Here is a 25,572-nt window from a genome sequence, read left to right on the forward strand (position 1 = left end):
TTCCTTGTTAGCGGGTCTGGATTGTGGCTACTGGGGTTTGTGCATTGGTTAAAAGCTTCATAGGTGACTATGATTCCCATCTCTTAAGAGCCCATACCCAATTCCTCTTTGAATTTTTCCAAATTCATTTTTACACGAAGTTTTGTGGTGTTTAGGAGAGGAAAAGGTCAAGAGCTTTCACTGAGTGAATATTAAAGCAGTCCAAGTATTTGGGGTCTAGGATCATTTCTATTCTTAACCTACTTCATACACTTGGAATTTTGGTACTTTCTCTGTAAATATCAGACTGCTATCCTGGCGTTCACCTGTAATGTATTCCTGTATTATGACAATAATGGCTTCTCTGGCTTGTGTGAGGGTGTTGTATAGGTTTCCTTGCCTCGAAATGAAATACTCTTGGGTTTCAGTCTTTAATCTCTTGGTCTATATTATAGTCAAACAACTCCTATGGCCCCTCTAGGAACAAAACGGAGGTTTTTATAAGTAACAAAACAGTATTCGATAAAGGTTTTTATACAGTTGACAAATGTTATATATTTTTTCAAATACATTTTTATTGATTTCAGAGAGAAACGGAGAGGGAGAGTGAGACAGAAACATCAATGATGGGAAAGAATCATTGATTGGCTGCCTCCTGCACGCCCCCCACTGGGATCAAGCCTGCAACCCGGGCCTGTCCCCTGACTGGGAATGAAACTGTGACCTCCTGGTTCATAGGTCAACACTCAACCACTGAGCCACACCGGCAGGGCTGACAAATGTTATTTTACTTGACCCCCACTTCATCCTGCTCAAATGCTCACACATTGTGTAAGCTGAAGGATGCAGTTCATGCATTCAGCTTGTCCGAGTTAAAAGTGAGATTTAATTACCACCAAATCTGGAACATATGAAGATGGCAAAGAGGCTGAAATACAGTTTGTGACCTCTCACCTCCTGTGCGTCATTCGGGGTTGCTTCTTGGTGAGGAAACACACAAAGCTGAGATTCAGTCCTGTGGGCCCCGCACAGGGGTGGAGGCTCCAGTCGGGATGCGTGCTCAGGGACACGGGGGGCCATTCCCGTCACCGAGCGCCACCAGCTCCCGCTGGCCGACCCCAGCAGTTCTGCAAGGAGCCTGAGGGGAAATGTTTCTGTGGGAGGCAGCCTCAGCACACGGTGGTTAAGAAACAGGAGCATCAGATTTTTTTATAATCGCTGACACAATAGAAATACTTCATAATTTAGGGCATAGAAGGCTCATCATGCCATGGAGCTGTGTTAGCACACCCGGGCCGGGTGGAAAAGGAGAAGCCAGAATCTATTCCTTACTGAGCCTGCACCAGACGGGCTTGGGGACAGCGGGTGATAATATGAACAGGAGTTCCTATAGGATGTTCTGCCTTCTGGGACGCTTCCCTGCTCTCTGGCCTCAGGCCACCGAAAGGGGCAGGGGCTGTGACCGCTTGTTGGGAAGCGCTCCTGACCCCCTGCTGTTAGGTTCTGCCCTGTGGATGTCCTCGGGGCCGTGCCAGACTCCACACAGGCTCTCGCTTGTCACTGACCTCCGTCCCGGAGTCTGCTGACCTCTGACCCAGGGGTGGGCAGCCTGCTCCTGCTCTGCCCTTTCCTGCTCTGCCACTCAGGTGGGACTGTCCCCAACACCGAAGCCCTGATCAGAGCAATAGCCCGGGCATGGTATGCTGCCTCCAGCACCCGCAGAGGCTCTGTCTCCACGGGGGTGACACCAGGCGCCATCGCTGTCCTTCGGCTTGGAGGCTGTCCCAGCAGCCCAGCTCAGTGAGCCCCTCCGCCTCTGGGCCAAGCAGCCGGAGCGCACACATGTTTGCTCAAGTCCAGTTCACACAGTGCTGTCAGGTCCATGGGCCTGTCATTCTGTGGAGCATCCAGACGGAATGTCTGGGAGAGAGGTTCAGTTAGACCTGGGGAAAAGTCAAATGTATGTCGTCCCTCACATGTGGATGTCATGTCATAACAACGTAAGATGATGGACAATCAGAAGCAGTTTTAAAGAGTGAAAGAAAGTAATAGAGCTTTTTGAAAACAATGCCTATAAACTATTTGGTCATATATGTTATCTATCTATCTATCTATCTATCTATCATCTATCGATCTATCATCTATCTATCTATCTATCTATCTATCTATCTATATCTATCTATCATCTATCTATCTATCATCTATTGATCTATCATCTATCTATCTATCTATCATCTATCTATCATCTATCTATCTATCTATCTATCTATCATCTATCGATCTATTATCTATCTATCTATCTATCTATCTATCTATCTATCATCTCTCTATCTATCATCTATCGATCTATCATCTATCTATCTATCTATCTATCATCTATCTATCTATCTATCTATCATGTATCTATCTATCTATCTATCTATCATCTATCTATCTATCATCTATCTATCTATCTAACTATCTATCATTTATCTATCATCTATCTATCTAACTATTTATCATCTATCATCTATCATCTATCTATCTATCTATCTATCTATCTATCATCTATCTATCATCTATCTATCTATCTATCTATCTATCTATCAATCATCTATCTATTATCTATCTATCTATCTATCTATCTATCATCTATCTGTCTATCCATCTATCTATCTACCTACCTACCTATGAGCACAGGTCCTCTTGGGCTAGTGGCTGCACTGTGTAGATGCCAGGTATTAGACAGAGAACAGATGAGCAGTTGTAGGCATATAGGAGAGGCTTGATTGTAGACCAAGTAGCCATTGCTAACAAGGAGCCATCAGACAAAACAGTTCTCAAAGCAGCCGCACGGAGCAGCCGTGGCAACGTAGGAGCCACTGCTAGTCAGCAACACATGTTTACACCAACTCACAAAGGGGCTTCTTGCCAAATAGAGACAACAGTACCTGGGTTCTAGAAAGGCAGCCTGCGCAGTGTGCACAGTACAGCTGCTGTGTCCTTGCCTTTGCACCTGCATGTGGCAGCTTGGCCTTGACCATCCGGCGTACTCTGGACAGGGCTCCCCAATATCAAACCTGCATTTTGGATTAAGCAAAGGTCTTCCTGCTTTGCAGGTCTGTATTTGTTCCACTGTGACCATTCACACTGCTCACGGGGTGGGGCATTGTCTGGTGCTGTCAGATTTGCCCCACATCACACACAGTAATGGGGACTCAGTCACGTTTGATGGCTGTGTAATGGTTTCACAGTTAATATGGACTATGTTAGAGGTTTAAACCATTCTTCAAATCAATAGTGTGAATCTGATTTCTCTAAGGCAGTCCTGCTTTTCATTGAAAGGAGACCGAGTATATATGTGTGTGTTTATGGCAAGAAATACATTCACGTCGGCACAGCCAAGACATTTGTGAGTGTGTGAGAGAACTTACTGGAACTTAACCCGATTTTATCTGGGTCACTGTGCCATGCGTGTAAGGCTGTATCTTCAAAAGCTGACAACGATTTAAACAGGCAAAGACATGGGCAAGGAAACCTGGACAGAAACACAAATGTCCATTTAGTGTTTCAAAGGAAAGAAGACAACCTCTAGCTTTTCACATTAGAGATGACAACGCAAGCATCTCTTGAGAACAATGAATGCTTTCCCGCACTGCTTTAGCCATAGCCCATCATGTCTGTTACGTTATTTTTTTTATCAATCATTTTAAAATACTTAACTTTTTCTTTTCTTTTTTCAGAAGTGTGATTTTGTATTGCTAAATATTTAGCCTTTATTAGAGATAACATGGTTGTTATTTCCAAATAATTTTATTACTATCAGGGCACATATGTTGCAAGATTTAATGTTTTAGAATGCACTGAGACTTGTCTATGGCTTAGCATACGGCCCATCTTGGTGAATTTTGCATGTTGCCTTGAGAAGAATTTGTATTCTGCAGTCTCTGGCTTTCGGGTGGTCTTTGCTGTGTAACTGCCAGCTAGTTCAAAGTGGATGATGCTATTTTAATTGCACATGAAATTGCTGTTAACATTGCAGTGAATGTGGGAGATACCGCTTTTGTGTGACATGTGTGTGCTTAGAGAGATATTCCCATGATAGAATACGGGAACCAGAAAATGCATTTTTATTACTGATATTTTAATTCCCTTATTTTATGGGGAGAATGGGGAAAACATATGTATAGGAAGAGTTTGTTAAGAAAAATTATAATGATGATACATGGAAAAATCTCTGCTGTAGATGGAGGCTGTGTGGGGGGGGGTATGTATTACTTCCACCAAGTTGTAGAATGACTACTTTTCAGAGTTTATGCCATAATTATGATTGTGTGATAATGAGTGATTCTGCTTTTTGTTCTCCTTTAAGCCCTTTGGAAAAACAAACTAGATGGCACTTCCTCCAGGAAGTCCTTCCTGACTGCTTAATTGGGTCCGTGCTGCTCTGCAGCGTTCACCTGGAAATGCAAACACAACAGCGCATTTTCTCTGTCTGTCTGGGTTGTCCCTCCCCTGGACTCTGAGTTGTTTGCGATCAGAGACTGTGACTCGTGTTTGGATTCCCGTCGTCCAGGAGAGGCCTGGCCAATGACAGCTGCACAATGAACAGCTGGGGGAAGAACAGAGCAAACACGGCACTAAATGATTTCCCTAGAGTTTAGAAGGCACATTAATTATGGTAAACTGTGGGAGGTTTTTTGAATAAGAGAGATTGCGCTTGTTGGGAAGGTAATTTTAAATGAGCAGGCTAGAGAAGACTGGGACTCCAGGCTCGGTGGGTGCGGAGGGCCCTCTTTGTCCCGGTTTGCATTATAAATCCCGTCTCGATGGAGAGAATGACCATGTGAAGCATGAGCCCTTTGCTTTTGTCATTCCTGCCTTTCTTTGTTCCTTCTGAGTCCTTCCTGTTCAGACTAGACTCAGCTGTCCCTGCAACGGGCAGGTCGCAGCAGAGGTACCAAGTGGAGGGAGACAGTTGTGGCTTTTATGGCCATTGTTATTATAATTCGCACAGTGTCTCATAGGACTGGTTGAAAGGGAGAGAACGGGTCAGGTCAGGTCAGGGTAGCAAAGGACGGTGTGGTGTCTCCGGGTGGAGCATGCCCTGCTCTCAGGAGGCCAATTGCCACCCCAACACAGGCCCCGAGGGCAGGGGGGACCCCACAAGGCCAGCAGCCCCCGCCTCCAAGTTTCCCTGAGCCACATGAGCACATTTGGCCGTGGGCGGGTACACGACCCGTCAGTAGGATCCAAGAACCACCGAGGCTCCTCAGCCTGAGTGGGGAGGGCAGCTGGTGCCCTGAGAGCTCAGCTGAGCCGGCGGCTCCGGGTCTCTCGTGGTCGTGGTCGGCTTCGGGGAGCAAGAAGTCAGGGAAACAGCTCACCGTACCTGGGCCCCGAAGAGCCGGGCCAGCAGGATGGAGGTCAAGGACGAGTCCAGCTGCAGGGCCCAGCCAGGCTTCTGGGGAGAACAGGTGCAGGGGACCCCAGCTCCTCACGCCTGAGCTGACAGGTCCGTCGGAGGACTGGTATTCCCCCCTCGCTGGAGAATGATTTGCAGGGAGAGCAGAAGCTCTGTTCATCCCTCAGTTCTCGGTGTGAAAGTCTCTCGCTGGCTGCAGGGGTTGGACCAAGGCCAAGCTCGGGGAGAGGGGCGAACACTGAGAGGGCCCGTTCCTCATGCAGCAGTGCCGTGCCGGCCTCTTACTTGTCCATCTTTGCTGGGTGCATGGCCAGCCCTTCATTGAGTTTGCATTCACACATGCACACACACACATGCACGCACACTAGTGCACACACACGCACATGCACTCATGCACACACCCATGCACGTGTACTCATGCACTCATGCACACACATACGCACACATACACACATGTGCGCACACACACTGTCCCTACGTAATGCAGGCTCTCTTCTTTAACCAAAGAAGATGCTGAACATGTCATGTAAGTTGATGAAACCACATGATAAACAGCAGCAACAGGACGGACATTCAGAGGTTTCTCTCTCATTGATCACTGCGGCTTGCAAGCACCACTTCTCAAGACGTCTCTTTCCCTCTCGCTCACTGCTGGCAAATGCTGTGGAGCGCGGAGCTTGAAGACGCACCCTCTAAATATTAAACGTGTGAGAGCCTGATGAGTGACGGGGCCCATCGACATTAAACAGATGACTTACTGAATAATATTTAGGGGAGGCACGGTACGGAGTGAGATTACCACAGAATTTTATTCGGAGAAATAAGGCATGTTTTCATGGAAATTCAATTTTTAAAGTTACAGTATATCACAATTTATGTTAAAAGTGTTAAAAATTCCTAGATTCAGCCACTTCAGGTGTCAGGTACCACCGCACAGACAGCCAGGCGCTTTCATAGGGAAACAAAGGCCACAGAAGCCGGGAGGACAGCCTGCCGCCCAGGCCTGGGCCTTCCTTGCCGGCACGCACTAGGCCTGCTCAACCCTCGGCCGTGCCCAGCAAACACTAAGTTTAAAAAAGACTAAAAAGGAGCACGTCTCCAAAAGCCCTTGCTTCCTGTCCATTAAAAACATCCTGTCAGCACTGTTGATTATTTTTATTTTTTAACCTCTACAGGTTTTACTGCTCAGGCCTTGTGCTCACCGTTGGGTTTTTTCCAGAATCAACAGACTGAGTGGAGAGGCATTTGTTTCTACACCAGCGGTCCAGTTTCCGTTTAGCGGTGTACCTGCCACAAGGCACTGATTGTTCCACAGTCTCACTGTGGCTTCTTGCATCGTCCCTGCTGAATTTCCATGTATAATGGCACAGAGGCCACGCTGGTGTAACTCAGGCTGGAAGTGTGTGAGCTGCATTGGTGCTGATTTCTTTGTTCCTTGAAGAGGAAGAGGCTATGCAAACATGTACTTCTTTTTCTGTCAATCATGTTGTAGAAGGTTGTTTAGTGTGGACCTGTCTTCTAACTTGTCCAAAAATCAGAGCACATGGCCCATGCTCCTAATTATAGTTAAGCTAATGTCCATTCCATTTAGGACAGATGGTTTTCCAACAATTTTCATATTCTCCAGGCCTAGAAATTTCCTAAGTCCTCTTCAGTACAGCGCTGTTTCAGTACTTTATCCTTTATCGGTGTTCATATATTATATTTTCAAATAAGAAGCCTGAAGGGTGGGAATTTGAAATCAGCCTGACATTAGGTCAGGGAGGAGCAGCCAGCGTGCTGCCAGTCTAGTGCGTAAAATGAAGAACAAGTGGAGTTGGTAAAGGTCCTAGGAACACTCCTCACCGTTTTCACCTGACCTCCTGTCCAATCACATTCTGTGTTCTACAATACGCAGGCCCACACTACAGCTTTCATATGCCTTTAATACCAGCTATAAGCGTAAATACATTTGTGATGTAATTGTTCCTTTGAAACTGGGTAGATCCATCTTGTGGGAAAGGTTTTAACAAGGCTCCTGTGACTATGAAGCCGATTTGGTTTACACACAATGAATGGGCTCATTCCCACTCTGCTGTTAAACCACTTGTCTTTACTTTCAGTTGAATGTGCCTATTTATTAATGTTTTTGTCAAACATTTATTGAAGTCCAGCTCTTTGGCAAGAGACAGCAAAGACAAGAAAAGGGGCAGCAAGCGAATAAAGTAAGGCCCCTTGCGTCACCTTCAGGAGAGAGGAAGCGCTGTTGCCGCAGCCACGAAGGCGCTGCTTAGAGATGAGCACATGCCTAGTGAGAACAGTGAGGTGGGGGCAGTGGGACGAGGTCCTTCGTCACAGTCATGTGATCTTTTCCTGGAGCTTCAGCCAAGAGCAGAAACAGCCTCGGCTTTGCCAGATTTGGAAATTGCCAAAGACTAAGGCAGGCTGTGGAGGGCAGGACGGGTGACTGTCTACTAAAAATGTTTAACGCTGAGGTTTGGGTGATATGGAGTCACAGGAAGCCGGAATTGCTTAAGCATCCGCAATATTTAACTGGAGTGGACTTAACTTAAATACATATAACTTTTTTTGTAATGTTCTGAAAAAGTTTAGAAATATAAAACAAACATGGAAATCACATTAAATTGGTATCAAATCATATAGTGTGGCATTTATCAACATTTAAAAAATGTGTGGGTTTTGTCTCTCTTCCACGTTCATAATTACACAGAATTAAACTTTAATTTTTTGCTTCTAACCCATCAATAATTTTGAAGAAGTTTAGCTTACAAAGGAATAGGGTTCTTTTATAGACAGACTGACAGATCTGGGAGGTATTTTCATTATTCTGGCCGTTCAGTCATTTTTTAAAACAAGACATTTCAGGGGCTAAGCTGAGTACAATGCAAACATAAAAGGGAATATAGAATTTGAAGGAGTGGTTAAGAAATAGGACTGTAAAAAGAGCACTGGTATCTAGTCAGAGCTTGAGAGAGGCAGAATAAAGAAAATGGAAGAATGGCAATATTTAAAAACATAGATGTTGGTTTTCTGGAAATAATGAAAGACATAAATATACAAATACCATGGAGATGGCTGAAGAGATTTTTACTTAGATGTTTCATAGTGAATTTGTAGAACAGCTATGACAAAGTGAAAATCCTAAGGGCAGTGGGAGAGAAAAAAATCCATCACAAAAAAAAAATGAAAAATAGGCTGAGGGTAGATTTCTCAATAGCATGATGGAAACCAAAGGACAGTAGATGAACAAACTAAATTCCTCAGAAAAATTAATAACAATTTCACAATCTGTACCCACAAAAAATCTTTCATGGATCAGGGAAAATAAAGACATTTTCAGATACACAACATTTTATGCATGCTCACCAAAGAGGGTTTGAAAGATGTATTTTTGGAAGAAGTGAAATGATCCTAGACCCTAGGTTTGAAATGCAAGAAGAAATCATAGACAAATAGTCTGGATAAAGTTCATGTAAATGAAATAATGGTTGTATAAAATTATAATGACCATGAGAAGAAGAATAATCTTCAATTAAATATGCAGGGATGGCAGTAAAAGGTCAGGAAGCAGCAGTGTAAGATGGAGGGCACATCCTTTTAAGGTGTTTGAAAATCCTGTTTACTTTTTGTGAGGGTTTAAGATATTGGATAACTTTAAAATTAGGGGAACAAGAGGTTATCCATCTTCATCTAGAACAAACTGTAGAGGAGCTTGGGATTTCTGGGTTCTGTCTGTGAGTCTTCCCTTTTGTTCTGACTCCAACTCATGGGGTACCAGATTTTCTCAAAAGCCCCACTCACACCTTACCGAATGCCGAGGCTGTGCTGTCTCCTTGTTCTAGATGTTCTCGGGCTGCAGTTAACGCCTTGAGCTGAGACATTCAAGATGTTATTTTTTTGTTTGATTTTTGTCTCTATATTGGAAGGTGGAATCCTGACCTCATATATTTTGAAAAAAATTTTTTTAATATAAATGGCATTTAGATTATCTGTTGCCAAAACCTAAATAGTATCTAGTGTCTACACTCCATTTTATAATTATTTTAATGGGCATTTTATTTTTTTCAAAGTGACATTAAATTTCTGCTGCTTCTGCTCATTCTCTTAAAAATTGCCATGTTTTCATATAAAAACATTTTAATCTACTGCCATTACATTATTTTAAAAATATTAGCCCAATTCCCTGCACTAGAAGTAGGTAACCAGTTGTTCATTTCTGTGTTTTTACTTTTTCAATTTTCTAATACATGAATAAGTATCTGCCTGAAAAGGTCACTGTTAAATCGTGAAATGGACATTTGTACTAGTAAGTCATTTCTCCAATGTCTTTAGTCCGAGATGTCCACATTGTGCTTGAACCTCATTGGTGCTGTTTAGCTACTTCCTTGAGCCCCAGGTCTTTAAGCGTCATCTTTTTTTTTTTTAATATATTTTATTGATTTTTTACAGAGAGGAAGGGAGAGGGATAGAGAGCTAGAAACATCGATGAGAGAGAAACATCGATCTGCTGCCTCTTGCACACCCTCTACTGGGGATGTGCCCGCAACCAGGGTACATGCCCTTGACTAGAATCGAACCTGGGACCCTTCAGTCCGCAGGCCGACGCTCTATCCACTGAGCCAAACCGGTTAGGGCTAAGCATCATCTTGATGCTGATAAACGTAAAAGGACCGAAAGCCGGTTCCTCTCCCGACCAGCCCTGTGCTCTGTCTTCCCACCCAGGGCATCAGCATTGCGCCCTGACCCTGCTCCTTCCCCAGTCAGCGTCAGGCAGTGGCCCAGGCTTCCTCTGTTGCCCTCGCTCATGCCTCTGCCAGCAAGTCCTGTGGAGTAGATATTCCAACAGTGTCCTGTGTCTTCATTCTTTTCCACCTCTGCTGTGGCCACCATGGTGCCCTCATCTCTCCCCCACGCCACTCCCACCCTTGCCTCTGCTTCCACACCGCTCTCCCTTCATCCCATTTACCAGAGCAGCTACAGTGATTTTTAAATACATAGACATTTAAAAACTACAAATCAAATTATGCTCATCTTCTTTTCTGAATATTCAGGGGCTTACTCTGGCAGCTAAAATAAAGTCCCCGTTCCTTGCCCTCCCTCTCCGCCATCCCACTACACCTGCTGTTGGCTGCTCCTTCCGGAAAGTCTGCCTTGTGAGGATCCGATGGAGACTCATTTCTCAGATGCCTTTTACATGACCACCTGCCACTCTCTATTAAACCAAACTATTTTCTCTCCATAACAAGTTGAATTACCAGATATTTTCTTCTCTATCTGTGCATTGACCTGTCATCTACTCGATGTTCTCTTCTCCGTTCTCAGAATCTGGCGGCCGTGAGGGCGGCGCTGAGACGTCTCTGTTGTGTCACTGCCTCCCAGAGCAGAGCGGCCCTTGGACGCTGGCCACCAGATGTCTGCCGTGTGCATGAAGAAAATACGTTTTTGCACTTTTTAACAAAAACATTTTAGTTATGTGGATAATTTTGTTAATAACAGCTAGTGGTCTTACATCCAAGAATTAAAATGTGCATTTCTGACTACATTAGTAAGTGTTTTCTTAAATTTTTGAATTAACATAATACTTCTTTAAAATATTGCTCAGAGTAATTTCTACTAAATTGGTTGAACTTTGAGAAATTCTGAAAGCTGTACATGAATAGTAATTTATTTCTGTCTAATCAAACTATTTGAATATGATACAATCTAGCCTATTATTTTAGTACGTGAAACTATGAATGACCTCCAGAATGGTACATTTTAATTTTGAACATAATAGACAAAAAACTAAAAATGTCAGGGCAGATCCATTTATTAGCGAATTCCTCTGCATTGAAGAATTGTTGAACTGGGCTTTTTAAAGTTATATTACACTGAGTTTTTTCACTGTTTTACTTTCTATTTCTTTGTGGAGTGACTCTTGTTTTCACGTTTTTAGCATAAATTTGCTTTCTCTTTTTCTTGTAGAGTACTTTTCTGAAAGGGTCTCTGAACTGTCTAGGCTGTTTTTGAGCATGTCCATTAGTTTTTTCTTTGAGATTTCAACACATAAAGGAGAAGCATCATTAGTTAGGAAACTTTCATATCTATTCCAACAGCCATAAGATTAGCTTGTGTTGTAGGAACATATTTTATCATCCTGAAAGTGCTTTTATAAATTAAATTAATGTAAATTAGTCATATTTCTTACTTTTCAGAATTTAATTTTTTAATTTTCTGATCTGATTTCATACTATATAGTACTCTTTTATAAAAACACTAGTGGCCTGGTGCACAAAATTCGTGCACGGGGGTGTGTCCCTTAGCCTGGCCTGCACCCTCTCCAATCTGGGACCCCTTCGGGGATGTCCGACTGCCCTCCCCTCCTGGCCTGATTGCCCCTAATTGCCTCTGCCTCAGCCCTGCCACCATGGCTTTGTCTGGAAGTTGGGGATTGGGCCTAAACCGGCAATCGGACATCCCTCTCACAATCCAGGACTGCTGGCTTCTAACCGCTCACCTGCCTGCCTGCCTGATCAGCCCTAACCACTCTGCCTGCCAGCCTGCTTGCCCCCAACTGCCCCCCCTATTACCCTATTATTAGTATAGATTTACATTAAAGAATGTTCTTGCCTTATAGGTGGTTTGATCTTTCATTAATAACTACCTGTTGACTTTATGAATAAGCCTGTCTACATAATAATGCATTTAAATGTGGCTGGTCTCCATGGCAGTCCTGTAAAATAAATTTATTCTTATTGTTGTTCATATTACAGCCCAGAGGTACACATGGATTAGTAACTTTTCTAACCCATAACTAGGAAGAGGTGGAATTAGGGTTGAACTCAGAATGCTCTGGGGCAGCCACCGAGGATATGCACCCGCAGGCATGAACACACTCAGGTGCAGCCTTTCGTTTAGGGACCAGCATCCCCACAGGCAGCTGCGAGCTCTCCTGAGTCATGTACTGCCTCCTCCCTCCCCCTACTACCCTCCCACCGCCCACCCCCCAGCTCTGGTGCAGGGTCTGGGTCCGACTGAGTCATGTGGTAGCTGCCCAGTCACTCTGACAAGTCCCGGACTGGACACCGGGGATGAGAGCAGGCGCCCGGGAGCGGCGCTTTCCGAGTATCTGCCAGTGAGCAGGCCCCGCCCTGGGTGAACTGCCTTCCCCGGACACTCTGGTCACAAGGGACTGATTCCGAGGGAAAGCTGCAGGCAGGTGAATGGTCTGAGCCAACAAGTCATTTCCCTGCACAGGAGGAAGGCTGTCTCCCTGCCCTCGAGCTGCCAGGGTCAGGACCGTGCCCACTGGCCAGTCTCGCCGCCACCTGCATGCGGGGAGCCTGCATCTGTGTGGCCGCAGCCTGGCTGGACGCCTGCAGCCTGGATGCCGGCTCAGATGGGCGGTCTGTTCTCTGTGCGCCGGCAGGCCAGGCCGTGAGTTGTTGCTACCAGTGAGTATGCGCAGGTGGTGGTGCCATTGAACATGCAGCTCATGAGTTCAGAAAGGGGGGACATCCACAATCTCAGAGGAGTCGGACTGTCCTGAGGGGCTGTGGCCCCGGTGGGACCAGGGCACTGGTCGCTGCAGCCTCTGCACAGCCTGAGAGGACTTTCAAAATCTGAGCCTTTTAAAGCCCTGGCCTGACTCGCCTGTCCTCGGACACCTGCACGGAGCTTCCTGGGTTCTCACTGCCCCTGGCCTTTGACCTTGCTGCCTGTGGCCTCCCTCTCAGGTCGGTGCCCCCTGGTCCTGCTGCGGCTTCCTGAGGTGTGCTAACACCTGGCCAGGCCTGGACGGACATCGCAGACCCTGCTGAGCGAGTGCCAGTCGCCAGGCAGCAGAGGCCCTTGCGCGGCGGGGCGGAGCCTCCCAGGCTTAAGGCGATTAAAAATAACTCTGATCCCCAACAAACGCGCCCATCGGCTCCTCTTACAGGGAAGTCATGTCATCAGTTAGTTCTGTCTTGGAAGCAACTCTTTCAAATGTCTGAGCATGAAAGATGCACAAACCCTTAGTTCTAAGCATCTGTGCGCTTCAGTGACTGTGAGCACCCTGCTCGCTGTGGGGATGCTCAGGAGCCAGGCTTCGGAGGTATTTTGAGACCTCACTGCTCCCCGGAACCTCACTGCGCCCCGGGACCTCACTGCGCTGAGACCTCACTGCGCCCCGGGACCTGACTGCGCCCCGAGACCTCACTGCGCTGAGACCACACTGCGCCCTGAGACCTCACTGCGCCCTGAGACCTCACTGCCCTGAGACCTCACTGTGCCCTGGGACCTCACTGCACCGAGACCTCACTGTGCCCTCTGTGTGACTGTGGTTAGGGATGGGGTCTCAGGCACGGAGTTTCTGAAAGATGCTAAGAAAGGCTCTTTGACAAGGCTCCTGTCAAAATTCTCTTTTGTTGTTGGAGACAAAGGAGGACCCAGACATGGGGCTTGACCCGAGCGATGAGTGCCTCCTTAGCATGCTTTTCGCTCCACCCTGGAATGGAGGGCCCATTTCCCCTGGAGCTCCCGGGGCTTGGCTGTCCTCGAGGAAACAGCCAGCCATTCTCCGCACAGACAGACATTTCAAATCATCATTTTTCAGTTCATAAAAGGGTTTTGTTTTCAAGGCTGGGAAGGAGAGTTCAAGCTGCCGCCAGGAATGGCCCAGAGAACCAAGTCCTGCGGTAACTGAGGGGTGCACCCCACCAGTGACACACCATGTCGGGGAACACCGACACAACCCACTCGTCCTGGGAATTTGAATGAGCAAATAAAACCAGTGCTGTTCTGTTCGCCCGTCCTTGACTGATCAGGCAATTCCAAGGAGAAACCAGGTGGAGGGGGGTGAGTGTTAACCACGCACAATTCAAGCAAAGTTCATGTACACACTAGATTCCAGGAGAGAATTTCTATAGTGAGTTACTTGAAAGCATACAGGAGAATGGATAAATAAATTAAATTTGGGGGGATTACATTTTGAACTGTTTTAATTAATTTTATAACTATGACTAGAGGCCCAGTGCACAAATTAATGCACCAGTGGGGTCCCTTGGCCTGGCCTGCAGGATCGGGCCGAAACCAGCTCTCTGACATCCCCCAAGGGGTCCCGGATTGTGAGAGGGCACAGACCAGGCCGAGGGACCCCACTGGTGCACGATTGGGGCTGGGGAGGGATGCAGGAGGTTGGCCAGCCGGGGAGGGCTCCAGGGCATGTCCGGCCTGCCTCGCTCAGTCCCAATTGGCCGGATCCCAGCAGCAAGCTCACCTACCGATCGACTGTCTTCCCCCTGATGGTCAGTGCACATCATAGCAAGTGGTTGAGCGGCCTTAGCATATCATTAGCATATTAGGCTTTGATTGGTTGAACGGCCAACTGGCCTACCCTACACTTAGCATATTAGGCTTTTATTATATAGGATACGTGCTGCTTTGTAAGCAATGGAGGGCCAACAGTGTGCAGTTGGCATCCTTTAATGAAAGCAACATTTTCAGCTGGATTTTTCTATCTTGCTAGTCTGTGGATCACAGACTATTTAATTGAATATTCTACATCTGTTAACACCCAGGGACTTCAGCTGTGCAATTTCTGAAAATGTTTGTGTCCCCATCATAGGCCATCTGGTTCCAGCAGGTTTTGGGGGGCCCTTGAGGAACTCACGTGTCTGGTGTACATGGCAGGTACTGGGGACAGATGTAGCTGAACATGCAGACTCCCATGGGCTCTGCTCCCAGCTGGTGGCCCACACTGTCCTTGCCACCATTTCCCCCCAAACTATCAAGGTGAGCGAATTCCTGTGGGGCCTCCCATTCAGGCTCTTCCTTCTACTTTTTTCCACGTTCCTCACATCATGCTTTTTCCTCCCCCTTTTCACTCCAGATTCAAATCCACCGTGATTACGGATCCCATCTTCTTCTTTTTTCTTTTGCTTAATAACTCAACCTTGACTTAGAGGTAAATTTACCCTGAAGGTAATGAAGCTTAAACTGTTAGAATTGGTAAGAAACACAGAAAGAATATTTAAAAATAGAAATATAATGGAAGTCCATAAGTAACTAATTAATAGAAGAACTGTAAGACTTTTCAGGATTTAGAAATTGGTGATTTGCTGTGCTTCCTTATCTTTTGAAACACACACAATTGTACCGACACTTGATCTGTAAATCTGAGTTCTATTTTGTTTTATGTGTCAGACAACAAAACCTGGAGCAGTCCCTGCCCTGACTCTCAGCTCCACACCTCAGCGTCAGTGCAGGTCACACTGTGAAGATGTGACTTAGTGCAGCGCCAGTGGATGGGAGCCTGCGCCTGGTGTGGGGTCACCCGGTGAAATCCTGGCCCCATAACTTGTTAAATGGGACTTTGGGAAGTTACTCAGTATATCTAGGCTTCAGCTTTATCATTACAAGGGGATATTGCATTACACCAGTGGTCAGCAAACTGCGGCTCTTGAGCTGCGGTTTGCCGCTCTGTTGACTAATGAGTTTGCCGACCACTGTGATAGGGGCTTAATCACAAGGAATAACAACAGCCTGTAATTATTGGAATCGAGAGTCTAGGTCAGTGGTCGGCAAACTCATTAGTCAACAAAGCTGCAAACCACGGCTCGCGAGCTGCAGTTTGCCGACCATTGCATTAGACAATGTAATTCTTTGGAGTTCCTTGTAATTGTATGATAACACACAGAAAATAAAATCTAGTGGAAATCAACTCCTTAACAGAATGCCCTGTGGGCAGGCCCCTAGGCTTTCTTGGGATCTCACAGGAGCCTGTGGATTCCCCACGCTCCTTCGGCTGTACGTGCAGGGAGATGCGGTCTCGTGTGGAACCAACCTTCCCTCTCTTTCCTTACACGGCAGAGTTCCGCGTTCATTGCTTTTATGTATGTACAGCCCATGTGAGATTCAGTTTGAACAAAGGGCTCTGTGACTGTGTGTGTGTTTGAACACCACTGCTCTTGCAACTCTTGTATAAGGAATCACATGGTAACAATCGTAAAAATATTAACTTTGAAGGCAAGTGATAATGTATTCTCTAGCTGACCCCAATCTTACATGTAGGAAGATGAGACATTATTTATAAGGAAACAAAAGAAAACTGACAACAGCAAAATCTGCTTCTACTAGTGGATCAGAGAGTAAGCACCAGTGGAAATAAGTAAAAAAGAAATAACGGAGAAATGTAAACGTCCCCCAATTCTCAGGGACGTGAGAGGACTATCAAGTTCTTCCCAGCACATGAGACTGAGCCTCGTGTGGCTCCTAGGTGGTTGTTATTTTTATCCAATATTAGAAGAAAGTAAGAACTCAACCAGCAGGAGGATTTTGAGAGGGAGCTAACACTGGAAATTTGTATATAACTCCCTACAGATCTCTTTCATTGTGTTTAATCTTTTAATTGTACTTTTTAATTAGAAAAAAGGCCTCTATAATTTCTACTCAAATTGTTAGACAAAATAATCGTAACCCCTCTTTAATTTGAGAGCTCTTCAAGTATATGAACCCGCGCCATCCCCAGACATCTTCACTTCCAATTAAAATGTGGTTGTTTGGTGAAGGGACTAGAGATGTTTTCTTTGATGTTTGTAAACCAATGAGAAGTGGAAAACAATCACCAGCTCTGAAGTTTCATGTGCAGAGACCTTCATGGGTCTTCCGGCAAGTCTTTCTGAACCAAGTCTTTCTTGTGATCAGCATTACTCCCTTCTTCTTTTGTCCTGCTTGACTATGAGTGAGCAGGAAGCTGTTTTTTGTTCATCTACTTCCTTTCACTGCAGCATTTGTATATTAGGAATTGGCCAGAAGGAGGCGGTGAGGACGGAGTAGACGTGACATACGTAAAGGAAGTTCCTGCCGAATAACAGAGGCAGCAATTGAGGGACAAGTGAAGGAAAGTCATGGTTAGAGAGAGGACATCAAGGCCAGGTTTTCAGACTGGAGGTCTTGATTACCATCCTGAGGATGGAAAACAGGAGTGGATGGTAGAAATTTGGGGTGAATTCCAGAACTCTGGAAAGTGCAGATCACTTATCAGGCTAGACCTGGGCAACCCTTCAGACCAGAACCGGAATGGGGCAGCGCAAGCCAACAAGAACTGGTGGCATGGAGGTGGGCTGCTGTGCGTCACCACCCGTCCGCCTGCTTCTTCACGGTCCAAACAGAGTTGCCAGATATTCGAAAGTTTTTGAATGTAGGAAAGGCAGAAGGAAACTGAAAAATAAGAATGTATTAGGAATAGGATTTCCAGAGCAACTAGGTGAATTTTATGAAATGTTTTGCATGTTTCATCAGAATATGTAAATTATAAGCCCATTCATTTATCAAAAAGATTACGAGCTATAATTTTTGAGTGAAGCCAGGCTTGAAACATTATTTCTCCTAATCTCATCTGTTAGTAGTATTTTTACCAAATATGTGTGATTGTCCCACTACCAATGGTCGCATGCACTTCCCTGGCCCTTTTTGTTGGCGCTTGAAATATATGTTGACCTTGAGGGGTGGGAGGGGTTACAGGTACCACTCTGGAGGAGAGGGTTTAAGATTCTGTGTGATCAGTCAGAGAAAGACAGATACCATGTGATCTCACTTATATGTAGAATCTCAGGAACTAAAAAAAAATGACGAATAAAATAGAAACAGAGGCCTGGATGCACGGAACAGACTGACAGGTGTCAGAGAGGAGGAGGTGGGGAAGTGGGTGAAAGAAGGTGAAGGGATTAAGCAAAACAACATATATATTTATATCACACATAGGCAACAGTTGGTGATAGCCAGAGGGAAAGGGGTGGGGTGGGTGGAGGTGGATACAGGTGGGGGAAAAGGGGATGGGAAGATACTGCTTTGGGCAATGGGGACATGATGCAGTGTGCAGATGATGTTCTGTTGAGTTGTACACTTGAAACCTGTATGTCATCCCAATAAATTCAATTAAAAAAAAAAAGATTCTCTGTGGAGTACAGGACTTCCAGAATGGTAGAGTGAGGATCTGTGTATATCTGCTCCTTCACAGAAGTAGGAAAATGCTGGCAAAAATTTTTAAGATCTCTGAAAATTAATCAAAATCCTACAACAATATGAGAAGTAATTTATTCAAGAAAAATGTCCGAACCTTGGTCAGAAGAGCAAGGCTTGCAGCTTGGTGCCCTGAGGGACAGTCTGTGAGGTCTGAAGCTGCAGCCTGCAGCCTGGGGGCAGGCTGGCCCAGAGCCTGGAGAAGCCGCACCGGCATCAGCATCGCCACACAGACGCAGCCTGAGCTCCCGGGAAAAGGCCCTGCACAGGCATTGTTGCTGTTTGACCCTGGGGAGGAGGGAACGTTATATTCAGAGTTGCCACATTGTATCATCGAAAATGTTCAATTTCCAACAAAAATTATGAAGCATAGGAAAATAGCAGTCAATAGCCAACAGTGTCCTCAGGAATTCACGTTGATTCTTAGACAGAGATCGGTAAGTCACTAATTATGAATAGATTCAAGAAATAAAGGAAACCCTGTCTAACAAATTAAAGGAAATATGACAATACAACCAGTTCATCAGCAAGAGTTGGGGGACATGCGGGTTCAGGCTTAAAGATATTTCTGACCAGTAGTGAGAGGGCCAAGGAGAGATAAGCACAGACAGGTCACTGCACACCAGAGATCATACAGATGATAAAGTTAAAGTGTGATGACAACTTCTCACCACAAACATAACATCAGTGAGATAGAAACTGCCAAAAAAATAAAAAAATAAAAAAATAAAAAAATAAATAAAAAGAGCCAATACAGATTTTGGAGTTGAAAACTACAATGATTGAATTTTATAAAAAAATCACTAGAGGGGATCAACAACAGATTTGAACTGGCAGAAGGAAGGTTCAGCAAACTTGCAGATACACCAATTAAGAGTATGCAGTCAAAGAGACAGAGAAATCAGAAACAGTATAAACAGGGCCAGAGCCTGTGCAACTGCAGCGGGTGGGGCAGCGGAAACATGAGGGCCCCAGAGGAAAGGCGCAGAGAATGTGTGAAACAAGATGGCCAATAACTTCCCAATTTGGTGAAAAGCATCATCTACTCACCAGGAAGCTCAGTGAGCGTGGAGTGGGAGAGCAGCAAAAGGTACAACCTTACCGTGAAGCACTGAGTTTCCTCAAAGAGGAGGTACCAGCAATTCCCAAAAGTTTAGTTTCTTGGAGATACATTTGAATGTTGGTAAAAAACAAACAAAAACAAAAAACAAACAAAAAACATCATCACAGGTGTCCTCAAGCAACCCCTAAATAAAAAGGAAATACAAATTAGGAAGCTCAAATCAAGAATGTTTGATTTGTTTGTATCTTTCTATTGATGCTGAGGTCTCTCAACTTGCAATCTGTCTCCTTTTTGAAGGCCCATTCACAGAACCCTGCATGAACACAAGACCGTGTGGAAGATGCTAAAGACAGTTCCAGATTTAACTTCTCAGTTGACAGATGACCATCTGAAGACACTCAGTAAGAATGTTATTTCCGAAACCTGGATAAAAGGCAGCACAGGTAACGGACTCTGGAGGGACGCTTGGCAAGATCAAATGTGTGTCCCTATTTTGATTCTCTGTTCGTTATAATATGCACTAGAGCAGGCGTCCTCAAACTACGGCCCGCGGGCCACATGCGGCCCGCTGAGGACATTTATCCAGCCCGCCGGGTGCCGCTGCCTGTCCTGCTTAGCAGCCAACGCGTCCTGGGCCCGCAGTGCGCATAGGAATTTGTTCATAGTTTTTTTTTTAAACTATAGTCCGGTCCTCCAACGATCTGAGGGACAGTGAACTGGCCCCCTGTTTAAAAAGTTTGAGGACCTCTGCACTAGAGGCCCGGTGCACAAATTCATGCACAGGTGAGGTCTAGCTGGCTGGCCAGGAGGAGGGGCCGTGGGCAATTGGCCGGCTGGCCCCACCCCTTGGTCAAACTCCCGGCTGAACTCCCAGTCCAGGGGACAGTGTGCATATTAGCCTTCCATTAATATAATTATTTTACTGGACGTATTAAAAATGTACTGTGTAAAGGTATTTCATTTGTAAGGATATAGTCACTGAATGAATTACATTTCACGCCTAAGTACTTAGGTTTAGAGATGCTCACGAGCGTTTCTCTGCCTGAGGATGCAGCAGCGTCACCCGGGAGACTCACTGGGATGCACTGCAGTGCGCCCCCCACCCTGTGCTTGCTGCTTTCAGGGCGTGGACGGGGCTTAACATGCATGTCCAGTAAGGTTCCAGGTGATGCTGCCGCTCTGAGGACCACACTGTGAAAACCACGCTTCGATATGCACATTTAATAACAATCTGGCATTGGTGCTCATAGTTAAGGCAGGAAGAGGTCTAAGTGATTATTTGACTGATCCCAATACTAATTAGATATTGTGGGGAAAACCTCTCCAGACAGATTTCAGTTTCCCAATTTTAATTCCTAGCTCTTTTGCCAAGCATATATTGGGTGCTTTAGGAGAATATTTTATATCTTAATTGGGAGGCAGACAAGTCAACACACATGGAGTCATACACCCAAACCCAGAATTCAGCATCAGTTCTTTTTGTGATTATTAAGTCTCTACTAGAAAAGAGAAACTAATTTACTTAATACATTTTTTTTTGTGTCAGGGAATCTTCCTTATTTATTAATCACAGTAACAAATAAAAGTAGGTTATTATTATTTATTTATTTTCTTTTTTTAATTTATTGGGTTATATCGGTTAACAAATTATATAGGTTTCAGGTGTACAATTCTATAATATGTCACCTGTATATTGTATTGTGTGTTTACCACCTCAAGTCAAGTCTCCTTCCATACCCTCTTCTACCGCCCCCACCCCCTTTCCTCTGGTAATCACCATACTGTTGTCAGTGTCTATGAGTTTTTTTGTTGTTTTTTTTGTTTTTGCTTAATCCCTTCACCTTTTTTACCCAGCCTCACAAGCCCCACTCCCCTCTGACAGCTGTCAGTCTACTCTCTGAGTCTGTTTCTATTTTGTTTGTTGGTTTATTTTGTTCACTAGATTCCATATATGAGTGAGATCATGTGATACTTGTCTTTCTCTGATTGCCTTATTTCACTTAGCATAATCCTCTCCAGGTCCCTCCATGCTGTCTCTCAGGTAAGAGAGCCTTCCTTTATGCAGCTGCATAGTGTTCCATGGCATAAATGTACACAGATTTTTTATCCACTGATCACTGATGGGCACCTGGGACCCTAAGGCACAAAGCATCATTCGTGTGAAATGTGCTTTGTGGAAAGTTTAGTTGTTCAAGTGGAGTCCAAACACACTTTACCACAGGGCTGCACTCACTCTCCACCCATCCTGTCGAGCTGCTAGTCTGAGCAAGTGGTTCCTCAGGGTCCCCGCACTGAAAGTCTAACTGTAGCTTCAGAGAATGCGTATCTGCTGGAAACAGGACATATTTTGAGAGTTTTCCCTGATGGTTCTTCATTGCTAGGCCTGCTAGGCTGCGGTTGAAGAGAATCTGCATATATTGACGTGTGGCTTATTAAAGACAGCAAACAAAGCCCAAAACCCCACACCAGCAAACAGAACAATTGTAGCATTGATAGGTAATATGATCACATGTGTACTCTCATAAATACCTGAAATTATATATAAACTAGAGGCCTGATGCATGAAATTGTGCAAGAGTAGGCCTTCCTTCCCCTGGCTAATTAGCATATTATGCTTTTATTATTATAGATATATAAAAACACCTGGCAAAATCCACAGGGACACATCCTGAAGGACAATCCCAAAATGCCTGTTTTGAAAGTTGTTACCCTGGTGGAGGAGAGAAGAGTTGAAGGACAGTGACCGGGAACAATGACCTCTCTCTTCCCCATATCTTTGTGTTGAATTTCCCGTTGTGAGTGTATATCCACGAGTCAGTGTTTGTAACTACACCAGGGGTGGGCAAACTTTTTGACTCGAGGGCCACAATGGGTTCTTAAACTGGACCGGAGGGCCGGAACAAAAGCATGGATGGAGTGTTTGTGTGAACTAATATAAATTCAAAGTAAAGGAGCGGAGGGGAGAGCAAGAGAACCCTCTGCTCTTTCGGCTCCGTGGGCCGGATAGAACAGCCGAACGGGCTGGATCTGGCCCGCTGGCCGTAGTTTGCCCACGGCTGAACAACACCCTTATTTTTTTCACAAAGGTTTTAAAATTACAAGTAGAAGCAAATATTCTGATGGCATATTACTGACTCAGGTGATTAACTGTTAAAATATGAACTTTCTTTCCTGGACAAATGTCACTGTGATTGATCATTTATGTGAAATAAGGCATCACAGCTCACATCTCATACTTTGAAACGCTGTTTAAAAATTTCAGTCTCTGTGTTCACTGTCTGTGTGGAAGCCCTTCTCTTGAGTTTTGAAGACACCGATTCTGACAGGTCAGTTGTTTCACTTACCGACCTGTGTAAACCTTTTTGTTCATCCAACTTAACACACAAGCCCAACCAGGTATCTTTTACCTCCTGGAATGTGCTTCCTCCCCTGCTGCTATGGAGAGTGTCCTGCAGCCTCTGCACCAGGTGCTGATGCTCAGCCTGCCACCCAGGCTGCGGTTTCTCACCTGCAATTCCAACAGCTGTTGGCACCACCTGTCTGTTCTGGCCGCAGGTCCTTGGGGTTTCACTGTTAGGGCAGCTCCCTAACCTTCCCAGCACTCACTCAGCCTGTCACTAGTCTCCTTATGCAAGGCAGTAGGAACTGTGATGTGAAGTGCTGAATAGCATACATGTCTCCAGTTTAAGTGAATATGGCACTGAAACACGATTACTATATCACTATCCTAAAAATACTATGCATAATAGATGTCCCAAGTAGTGTGCTCTTTCTGCATGCTAATAGGTGTACAGTTTACTCAATTAAATAGATCTCAAGAGTGTTCCATTGCACTATTGTTTTATGCTCTGGGCAGGGGCCATTTTTTTGATTGGCAACCTGAAGCTTAGGAAAGCCAAAATAATTATTTTGCTTGGGAATCCAGGGTAGTGGCTAACCTGGAATTAGATTCTTTTTTTAAAATTATATTTTATTGATTTTTTTTTTTTTTTTTTTTTTTTTTTTTTTTTTTTTTTTTTTTTTACAGAGAGGAAGGGAGAGGGATAGAGTATGTGCCCGCAACCAAGGTACATGCCCTTGACTGGAATTGAACCTGGGACCCTTGAGTCCGTAGACTGATGCTCTATCCACTGAGCCAAAATTGGAATTAGATTCAGGGTTGGAATTAGATTCTTGATAAAAATTTTATGACTATTTTTATATTAACACTAGAGGCCTGGTGCATGAAATTCGTGCATGGAGGGGGGGGTCCCCTCAGCCAAGCTGGACATCCCTCGCACAATCCGGGACCGCTGGCTCCTAACTGCTCACCTGCTTGCCTGCCTGATTGCCCCTAACTGCCCCCCCGCCAGCTTGATCACCCCTCACTGCCCCCCTGCCATCCTGATCACCCCTAACTGCCCCTCTGCCTGCCTGGTTACCCCCAACTGCCCCATACGCTGGCCTGATTGCCCCTAACTGCCCCCCCCAATCGCATGGTCGCCCCTTACTGCCATCCCTGCTGGCCTGGTCACCCCATGCAGCCTGTTGTTCAGTCGTTTGGTCATCCCTCACTATCTTTCCTGCCAGCCTAGTAACCCCATGCAGCCTACTATGACGGGGTCCTGGACAATTTACATATTCCTCTATTATTAGACTAATGGCCCAGTGTATGAAATTCGTGCACATTAAAAGGGAATTAATTAGAGGAAATATTTTAATATTGCTATTTTCCCTTTCTCTATAATAGAAGTGTCAGAGATTAAAGAAAATTAGCAAAATGTATATGAAAATCTCCCTCCTGTCAGAGTTTGGGGCATGCCGCGGGACTCACCATCAAGTCCCTGCCCACCCGCATGCACCTTGAAGTCACACAAGACCCAGACCTGACCAGCCCCACCTCTGTCAGGCTCCGAAGGGCAGGGGTCACAGCTTCAGGTCCCCCAGCCCGGCACTGGGTGGGGGGCACAGCTTCAGGTCCCCTGTCAAGCCCTGCTGAGTGGGGGGTGCAGCCTCAGGTACCCTGGCCCAGTACCAGGTGGGGGGCGTGACCTCAAGTCCCCCAGCCTGGCCTCAGGTCCCCCAGTCCTGGCACCAGGGTGGAGGGCATGGCCTTAGGTCCTCCTGCTCAGCCTCAGGTCCCCTGGCCCTGGTGTGAGGGCGCAAGGGCGGGAGGGCATGAGGGCGCAAGAGCATGATGACCATTTGCATATTAGCTCTTTATTATATAGGCTTTATTATATAGGCAAATATTTCTATGAAATTATTGAAGGGTTTTTTCTTTTGTTCACTATGTCATCTTTACTTTATTTTCTTTATTTGAAGCCCATTCAAGTCCATTGTTTCATTTTACTCCTAACTTTTGATGTTATACCTCAAAACACCATGGCTGGCTCCTCATTTTAATATACTCTTATATTTATTTTTTTAAATATGTCTTTATTGATTTTTAGAGAGAGATGGAGAAGGGAAAGAGAGTTAGAAACATGAATATGAGAGAGACACATTGATTTACTGCCTCCTGCACACCCCCTACTTGGGATCGAGGCCACAACCTGGGTATGTGCCCTGACCTGGAGTCAAACTGGTGACGGCTTAGTGCATGGGTCAATGCTCAAACACTGAGCCACATTTATTTTTAATGCTCAGAATCTTTTTTATATTACTAAATTTTAAATATTTTCTTAACATGCTCAGACTTTATTGTCTGTTGTGGTTTAAATTTCATTTAATGTATTGTATAAACACAGTAAGTAAATCTCATGAAAAAAATGTAGTGGGCATCACTTCTGTGTATGTGAACTGTGATTCAAATAATGTGCTCTTGCCACAGAAGGAGTCAAACCTGTGGTCCCTCCACCACGCCGCTGCCCCAAGGGGTCTGCTTCTGACCCTCTCACATAGAAATGATTGTTAAGTCCTTAGAAATAGTCTGTCAGGACCCTGTATTTTAATAATGTGCTTTGTAAAAAGTTTAGTTGTGCTTACACAACATTATTTTCTTTTTTAAGAACTTCTGGGAGAAATATATTCAGTGATTTTGAGACTGTAGGCAAGTTATATTTAAAAATTCTCTTACAGTTGCTGAATCACATAACCAATCATATTTCTCATTTTGTATGGCATGTGAAATAGTTTAGAGACATTTTTATAGGCCTTTAAAAAC

At 45.0% G+C, this 25,572-nt stretch overlaps 1 protein-coding gene across 1 annotated transcript in view; it reads left to right on the forward strand.

Annotated features, from left to right (window-relative positions):
* CNBD1 (cyclic nucleotide binding domain containing 1) overlaps window positions 1–25,572 on the forward strand; it is a gene marked incomplete at both ends in the record, with an annotated part of 216,030 nt that overhangs the window by 60,040 nt on the left and 130,418 nt on the right. The window contains one exon of the mRNA XM_080646967.1: window positions 19,725–19,870. Within this exon, the coding sequence (XP_080503093.1) occupies window positions 19,725–19,870 (146 nt within the window). The remainder of the gene's footprint in view (window positions 1–19,724; window positions 19,871–25,572) is intronic.

Source organism: Plecotus auritus (genome assembly GCF_963455305.1).
Source record: "Plecotus auritus genome assembly, chromosome: 11".
Classification (NCBI taxonomy): Eukaryota; Metazoa; Chordata; class Mammalia; order Chiroptera; family Vespertilionidae; genus Plecotus; species Plecotus auritus.